Raw genomic sequence first — 8,615 nt, 5'->3', positions numbered from 1 at the left:
ACCAAATCCCACAATAAAGACAAGATTCTTAACCTTCCCTGCATTTAATATTTTCCTCGTGAGTTTATTTTAGATGCAAAGCTGGTTTAGGATTTCTGGTTTGTAGAATTGGGTTTTCAGCCATTTCCCCAGTGCTGTGGGGTTTTGGAATTGGGCGACGAATTGCTTTACAACAAGCTGAGGAGTGGAAGCGGTTAGGAAACGGCCAGTATCTCAGCCAAGTATGTTTCTTACACCTCACCAAGCTTCAGCTTGGGCTCTGCACACCTCTCAAAGGAGAATGATACTGTACCCAGCCTCTGCTAACTGTTTAATTGTCCATATACTAGGAGACAATAAGTTAGAAATTACGTTTGCCTCGGGTGGGGAAGAGGGAAGGGTACCAGGGCTTGAAGGTACTGTCCACAAAGTGCCCTGGAAGGTAAACAGAGGAACGGATTAGACCTCCTTAGCAGGCAATGCAGTGATGGATGCTGCTTGAGGAGAAGGTGGACCTGAGGCTAGTCCCTGGAAGATAGGTTCAGTCTTGGGGTAGGTGTGGGGAGAGAGAGGAGGGAACTGCCTGATCTGTCCACTGGATCTCTCTTCCTTCACTGTTCATAGTCACCGGCAGTGTAGATGTTGAGAGCGTGGAAGCTGGTGGCCCGGCTGCTGGGGAGGGCGTAGGGTGTTGCCCGGGAGCGGGCTCCCACGTAGATGCTGTGATAGGAGAGGTGCTTGTAGGGCAGGGCCCCGGGTGCTTCACTCAAGGGTCGTCGAGCAAGGCACATATCTGGGAGGGTGGCAGGTGTGACCAGGGGTGGGTGCTGCAGCTGGGAGGCTTCTCTGAAGAGGGAAGGAGGGAGGTGATGATTGCTGGCAAACCCTAGAAGAAGAGAAGGGTGCTTAGAGCTGAACGACTTCCCTGGCCAACCAAAGTCAGTCCCTACACAGCATGACTCACTCCTGGAAATATTGTAAGTCTGCCACTTTTTCTTTCTGATCCTGCCAACTCGATCCATTCTGTTAATCAGAATGGAGAAGGCTAAGCCATCAGCGACGTGAGAAATCTGCTCCAAACTTCCACCCCTGCAGTTTAACTCCATTCAGTCTCACTAAGAGCCCAGGATCTCTGCAGACTATGCCATGGCTCTTATACTATACCACAGCAGCTGCTGAAAAGCTTCTCTCGGGTGGTTGTGGCTCCATATTTGTAGCAATACCATACGCATACACTAACTTCATGGTTTGGCTAGGTCATGTGGTTGGTTTCTATACCAGTGGTTCTCTTAGTGCAGATGTGGCACTCGTTCAGAAGGTGTAACTGCCACTCGCATGCTGTACTGAGATCTCACAGAACACTGCATGAATATGACTACACTGCAGTTAGGAAAACAAACAAACCCAAACTGCAAAGGAAGAAAGGCATAGTGAGCAAAATATCCAGAAGATCATAGGGTGAGCAAGGGAGATATTATTTGTTTGTTAATAGCATTTTTACACCACTTAATATTTCAGACATCTCCAAGATGTTATGCTACGTATTTTTGTGTTTCTGTATTGTAAGCCACCCTGTTATCCTCGGATAAAAGGTGGTATAGAAATAAAAAATAAATAGAATTTAAATAAAATAAAAAGATGTCAAAAGATACAAAGAGCACTGAGAAGCTTCTCCCTAGTCACCGGAAGCTCTTACTTTGCAGCATTCCCTCTCAATTATTGCATGTATGATTCTCAGCTAATTTTTGCACACATAAGCACCAGAAACTTGGGGGACAGGAGAAAGTTGAAATTATTAGCATCAAACATTTAAGTTTGTGCCTGAGAAAAATCTGGACCAAAGTCATGATGGTGACCAAACTCAAGAAGGAGACCCTGCCGTATTTCCATAGCCCCATCGTGCCCTGTGCCTTCCCATGGAGTTCTCTACATGCAAGGCTTACCGTACTTACCATTTACTCTTTTCACCTTACCCTTTTCTGTGGTTTCTTGAAGCTGGGCTAAGGGAGCCGCACCCCCATTCCGAGATAAGCAGCCTAATAGTTGTCCTGGTGAGCCAGGCCTAGACAGAAAAGCAAGACGTGCACTTCGTTGGTGATGGGCTTTGTGGAAATAAAAGACACTCAAATAGGACAGGCAGAGCTATAGAAGAAGTTCCTGGGAGCAGTCCCAGACTTGGCTGCTTCTGTGCTCACTACCATTATCCCTCCCATCTCCTTTTGCTCCACTTCATATGGTAGCTGGATGCAAAAGAGGGCAGGGCTCCTGCACCTTGGTTTAATAGCTATGCAGAAGAAGGAATTTCTGCCTGTGTAGGTTAGGTTGCTACACATGCCAGAATTCCCTTTTCTATGCACTCATTAAGGGGCCACAAGCTTTGTTTTCCCTGGCATGTATGTGGCCACCCAAGCTATTCAGGTGGCACAGAGATTGTCAACACATATTGACCTAGAATTTCCAACCCAGCGTTTGTTTCTAAAATGCATCTTCTGCCTGCCTTCCCCACTCAGAGTAATACTTCTCTAAAGGTGCAATCTTATATAAACTTACCTGGTAGCAAGCACCATTGTATTCAGTGGTGCTTGCTTTTGAGTAGACAGGCATAGCAGTTGTGTATTTTATCAGTTTGCCATAAGTGACCAGGAATTTCATATAAGTGAGTGAGTGAGTGAGTGGACAAGCTGGTGGAGGGATGGGCCTCTCACTTCCATTGCTAGTCTGCTTGGTTTCCATGCTTCCTGTGGAGGAAGGGAAATCTATCCCCGAGTTCTATTAGCCTGTTTGGTAGAAGACAACTTTGATTTTACAAGCCTGCTTAAAAGGCTTTGGAGGAGCAGACAAATGGGAAACAAAGGCTGCTGGTCTTAGCCATTTAGAGGCTAGTAACTTTTGTGGGCTTATTTACAAGGCTGATGTGTATAGGATTGCAGCCTGAGAATGCAATTTGCTGTTTGCAGCTACATCGCATAACAACAACAACAACAACAACAACAACAACAACAACAATAATAATAATAATAATAAATTTGTATTTATACCCCACCCTTCCCAGTTCAGAAAGCTGGGCTCAGGGCAGCTAACAACAAATTTAAAACACATAAGAGGCTTATTTGAGAAGGCAGCGCCATGTGCGGAGACTTACCATTCATCTGGCTCACACTCTCGGAACCCTTTTGCAAAGGGGTTGCTAGCAATTTTCAGCTGTGTGATCTGCGGAGAGAGTGAAGTGAGTTTTCAAGTACACATATTTTCCCTGCCACTCCCTCTCTTGCTATAGTGGAGCTGTTGCTCTAACTACTGCCTGAGAAAGCAACACCAGCCATGATGTTACTACTGTGGTGCATCCCGATCTATGTCACGATGCTATGAAACTTAAGCACACCGCTGGGAGCTCTTTGAAAGAAGAGCAGGATATATATATTTAGCATTCAATCCCAGGGCATAGTGTTGAAGCTAAGCAGGTCTGGGTGTGGTTAGTACCTGGATGGGAGACGACCTGGGCACTACAAGCATGCCACTTCAGATTCTATGAGGGATGCAGGTGGGATGTACAAAAGCGGAATGGGTATTTGCACGTGGATTTGTCCGTGTATGTTCGCTTTTTATCCTTGCAACAATTCTGTGATATAGGTTATGTTGGTGACTTAAGGCTACCCAATGAAAGCCATGGCTGAGTAGGTTTACAGATGACGCCTTCTCAGTTCACAGCTATCTCTAAACATTGCACCACATTAAACAGTTAAAGGCAAACATTGTAGTAATTATTACGGCACCGTGAAAAATGCTTTAGGAATGCTGCACAGCTTGGGTTGCACAGCGAAAGGTGTCACTGTATGTATAGCTCCGTTTTCCAGTCTCCACCAGCCACACTTAGTCCTGTACCAATCCTGACTCTTTCCAATAGGCCAGCTCTCCCATGTGATACTGACCGGTGTCATCGGAGGGTTGTGCATGCGTGTTCTCTCACCCGGTGGTTCTGATAGGCTGTCACTGCCATGAACTGAGTCTCCGTGAAGATGAAGGACTTGAAATTCTCCTGGGCGTAGCGCTCGCTATCTGGCCGTGGATCTACCACCACCACATGGAAGCGCGGCTGGTACCTGTGCATGGAGTTCAGGATGATCTGTTTGATCAAGACAAAGCGACATTTCAGATGGCTGTTCAATACATGGGCTCTCATTTAACAACTCTCGTTTACACACCCAGGAACATCAAACGACTCCCACCCCATGCCCATTCCGCATGTAAATGTATCCCCTGGTGGGGATTAACAAATCCTGAGTGGCGCACAGATTAAGTGGGAAGTCCCATAAAAACACTCACACTCTTGCAAGTTGTTTTCATTTTACGTAGTAGTAGGAACATAGGAAGCTGCCTTATAAGGGAGTCTCTCCCAGCCCTACCTGGAGATGCCAGGGGCTGAACTTATAAATACCACCAGGTTACATTTATTATGTGGCATACGATGCATATTTTTCTGCTCGCTCCCATTTTTCTGAGATAGGAAAACTTGCAGGGAAGCAGTGTTCGCCCTGATTTTGTTTCCCTCCCTTCAGGTACAACTAAGTACAGTGCCACCTAGTGACTAAGCTCTATAATGACACCATCTGCAAAGACACTGCACAATTAACTTACATGGCCATTGTCATCCATCAAGTTGTTGGTGAGCTTGAGCTTGTCAAAGGAGACAATTTGCCTCATCCACTGGCCTCCCTTGGCAGGGGAGTCAGGGTGGAAGTGAACCCGGCCAGGTGTAGCAGGATCTGCCTTGCCAGCCACCAGCCAAGCGGAGCTATGGAACGCATATCTGCAGGGGAAAGGCATTATGTTGAGGCAGGCCCTGACTGAGGACCTGTGAGAGTTTGGAGTGTGGGTGGGTCTACTACTTTTGCCTTGGTGCGGAGCTATATATAATTCCAGTTAAGGGGGGGAATTCCAGTTTGTTTTGTTGTGTATATAGAATTCAACCATATTTTCATGGAGCATTCTACAGCAAGGTAAAACAAGAGGCAGGATTCATGTACAGGAAACATTCAGATTGAGAGGCTTAACAACCTTGAAATTTTCTGCATTCAAGCATTTTCAGTGCAGGGAACAGCAGAAGCTGCAAGGTCAGAATAGCGCAAAAGGAAAACAAATGGGGGGAAATTGGAATCTCCACATGCAGTACTGCATATAACATTGCATTTTATGCTTCATGTACATCATAAGATCAGAGACCATTTTGGCCACCATTAACTAATTCTAGCCCGATTCCCTGTATGTTCTTGGTGGGCAACTAATACTGGCAAAACGTCACATTGGCGAGCTGTATTTCCCTCACCCAAAATGGCCTGGTGCCAAGTGCCTCTGGGATTGGCAACAGAGAGCCAAACCTGGCCAGAGGGTTAATGCTTTCCTGGAAGGTAAATGGTGTTTCCGTGCGCTGCTCTGGTTCGCCAGAAGTGGCTTTGTCATGCTGGCCACATGACCCGGAAGCTGTACGCCAGCTGCCTCAGCCAGTAAAGCGAGATGAGCGCCGCAACCCCAGAGTCGTCCGCAACTGGACCTAATGGTCAGGGGTCCCTTTACCTTTAAGGTAGACAGTGCAAGAATGCATGCTGTTTTCCTGCAGAAACTTTCCTCCTGCAAGTCTCTTCTACATATTAAGCGGTGCAAAAAACCGCTGGGCTGTTTTGTGTATTGTCAATAGTTTATCAGGGTTTTCTTCTGGCTTGAAGCCCTTCCGCATTCCCTCTGTAGCTTCTTCTCCCCTCCAATCTCACACATCCTTACTCGCCAACCCTAAAACTCACTACACACTTTCAAACTCCAAACAATACGAGAAAGAGAAATAAAAGAAATCAATCAATCAATCAAAATAAAGAGAGTGTGTGTGCGTGTATGAGAGAGAGAGAGAGAGAGAGAGAGAGAGAGAGAGAGAGAGAGAGAGAGAGAGAGAGAGAGAGAGATGTCTACTCCAAATCTCTACATCTTTTTGTGTTTTACCAAACAGATGTGTAGTGGCTCAGAGTGCAAGGGTGGAGTTGACTATATTCCATTATTAGGCTGCTCTCCACCCCTTCCAAAGGGTCTAAATAGCACATGGTTCTCATTAGGGATAGTGGTTAATTTGTACAATTAAATCCCACCTGGAAGCTACTTCTCATAACTGATGTGGTCAAGGGACAAAACAGCAACAAGCAGCTCCATGTAATAAATCAACACGTCTCCTGCAGGTTTAAAAAGTCAGGGTGCCTCAGTTCAGAACTCCCTGCTACTACCTCTGAATTTATAGAAACCCTTCCATTAACACTTATCAGGCCTAGCCACACGCCATGCCTTCTGAGTCTCACTGGGGCCTAGCTTGCTCTCGCTGGCTGGCTAACTAGCAGAAATGGCTCCAAACTCATTGTCCCAGAGCCAGGCCCAGGCCATACCGGTATCTCTTGTCATCCAAAGGCACGAAGTCCATGAGCAGCACATAATCAGCCAAGGGATCCATGCCAGATATCTTCACCTGGAAGGTGGGGAACATCCTCCTGCCACAGGGAGAAAGGAGTTTGCCAGGTGGTTCTGCTTTCCCACTGCCCGCTAACCTCCATCTTACCCGAGGTAGGGCAAGGGTAGCCAACGGCGTGTCTTCTAGATGCTGTTGGACTCTCCTCAGCCCCAGCCAGAATAGCCAGCTGCAGTCCTTAGAGCAATGGTTCATGGTTTCTTGCCCATTGTGGTGGGAAGCCCACCTCAGGCTTTGTTGTAGGGGGCACAATAAGCACCCTTGGATCACACTTTTGCTGGTGGTACACACAGAGTTGTGGTACAGTTTATAACTGTAGGAGTTTGCTCCATTTAAATAGCAGACCTGCACATTGTTTTGGGCTGTGGTCCTGGGAGTTGTCTGAAAGATAATCTCCTTCCCTACAAACACATGAAGAACAGCAGAGGGGGGCCCTACTGGCTGTTCTGCTGCCCTCAGAAACTCAGGGTGGAGGTGGCCCAGCAGAGGGCATTCTCTGTGGCAGCCCCTAGGTTGTGTAAGTACCTCCTCACATAGGTGCGCCTGGCAACTCGGCTATACAATTTTCAGCAAATGCTGAAGAGGCACCTCTTTACCCTGACCTTTGACACCTGAGATGTATAGTTTCAACATCTGATTTTGGTGTGTACCTAAAGGTGAAGGGCAGGTAAATAAAAATAATGCTGAACGCCTGAATAAACGGGTATTCCATTATATAGGGCACATTATTAAGGGCATTGTAATTTGGTGTTACTCCTTAATGTTAGACTCGTAAAAGCTAGTAAGGATGATTGTAGTTCCTGTTTAGTCACTTCATAGATCAAAGCTGTGTTTTTAATCCTCAGTCCTTGGACCAAAGAACATTATACCTACCGCCCTGCCTTGGTGACAATCATTTCAGTGCCAAGGCTATTGAACTCCTCCCAGAGACTCCTCATCTCCAGTTGCACAGTGACGCCAGAGACGCACTGGTTTTTCCTGGCCAACTGGGAGCTGACCCCTTGCTTTGCTGCTCCTTCCACTTCATACTGCTCAAACTCTGGTGTTGTCGCCAGCAGGCACGGTGCTCCCACAGGGCTCGGCGAGAAGGGGCAGCCATCGGACGTCAGTACACTCAGGCTTGCGGCAATGAATGCTGGGGATGGAGAGAAGGACAACTGGCATAATGACTATATTATGACTAGGTACGAACACAGGAGCCTGCCTTACAATGAGTCAGACCTTTGCCCCATGTACTCAGCACAGACTGAAAGCAGCTTTATTAGATTTCAGACAAGGGGGCATTCTTAGCCCCACCTGGAAATGCCGGGGTTTGTACCTGTGAGCCTTTGGCATGCAAAACAGATGCTGTACCACAGAGCCATGCCCCTTCAGCTCTGACATGAACGACTGTAGCTCAGGAACCATCTGCCAAACCATCTGACTCTGAGGCTATTCCATCCCTGTAGTTGCTTCAGGCAGAGCCATAGCTATGGGGGGCACTAGCTAGGTTATTTGCCAGGGGGGGGGGACAAATTTTTTTTGACCCCAGGTACCAATTTACCTTGTTAAGCCCCTGTCCTCAGAGGAAGCATCCAGAGGGGTGCCATTGAGGCTCCCAGCCTGTGTGTGTATGCAAATGTTCATGTGTTGGGGTGTGTGTGTGCCAAACTGGGATGAAATAAAGCTTCGTTTCACCCCTGGCTTAAGGGATACAATGAGGGCTCACCCCCCCCCCAAATGACTATTGAGGGAGAGAACTGGGCTCAGAGGTATCACACCAGAAGGTCCACATGCATGGACTGTCTTTGAGCCTAACTCTTTCCTCCTTCCCAGTCTGCAAGAGGGGTGGCAGTAGATGGCTGACTGGCCTCTCTAGAGTAAGGGCTCACCGGTGCTTTCCTTTGCTCCGTGCTTTCTAGGCACTTGTCTGGGCTTTCCAAGTCCATCTCCAAGCAGCTGGGTTTTCTTGTCCTGGCACTTTCCCCAGGAAAACCTGTGCTTCACCGTTGAATTGGAGCAAACAGAAAGTCACGGAAAACCCAATTACCGTTTGCTCCAATTCATTGGTAAAACACCAGGGGGGAAAAGCAAAACAAAACAAAACCCTGCTCGGACAAAGACCTGGAAAACTCAGACCTGTGCCCAGAAATGTGAC

The 8,615-nt window shown here is 47.3% G+C and overlaps 1 protein-coding gene across 1 annotated transcript; it reads right to left on the bottom strand.

Moving 5' to 3' along the window:
* Positions 1 to 72: 72 nt before the first annotated feature.
* On the bottom strand, positions 73 to 8,406 carry TBX10 (T-box transcription factor 10). Its single transcript, XM_033146819.1, has 8 exons — positions 8,325 to 8,406; positions 7,352 to 7,613; positions 6,399 to 6,500; positions 4,615 to 4,786; positions 3,947 to 4,102; positions 3,122 to 3,189; positions 1,953 to 2,041; positions 73 to 865 (listed from the first exon to the last, which is right to left on the bottom strand). The coding sequence occupies exons 1-8, from the start codon at positions 8,404 to 8,406 to the stop codon at positions 591 to 593; spliced, it is 1,206 nt and encodes a 401-aa protein (XP_033002710.1). The 3' UTR covers positions 73 to 590.
* Positions 8,407 to 8,615: the final 209 nt, after the last annotated feature.

The sequence above is a fragment of the Lacerta agilis genome, chromosome 1, assembly GCF_009819535.1.
Source record: "Lacerta agilis isolate rLacAgi1 chromosome 1, rLacAgi1.pri, whole genome shotgun sequence".
In the NCBI taxonomy this organism is placed as follows: Eukaryota; Metazoa; Chordata; class Lepidosauria; order Squamata; family Lacertidae; genus Lacerta; species Lacerta agilis.
This window is presented reverse-complemented; position numbering and strand designations above follow the sequence as displayed.

Coding starts and splice junctions, on each gene's coding strand:
- TBX10 (XM_033146819.1), bottom strand. CDS start 8,406: ATGGACTTGGAAAGCCCAGACAAGTGCCTAGAAAGCACGGAGCAAAGG. Junction 6,501..7,351: donor ATTGTCACCAAGGCAGGGCG/GTAGGTATAATG, acceptor TCCCTGTGGCAG/GAGGATGTTCCCCACCTTCC. Junction 2,042..3,121: donor GAGTGTGAGCCAGATGAATG/GTAAGTCTCCGC, acceptor TTTTCTGTCTAG/GCCTGGCTCACCAGGACAAC.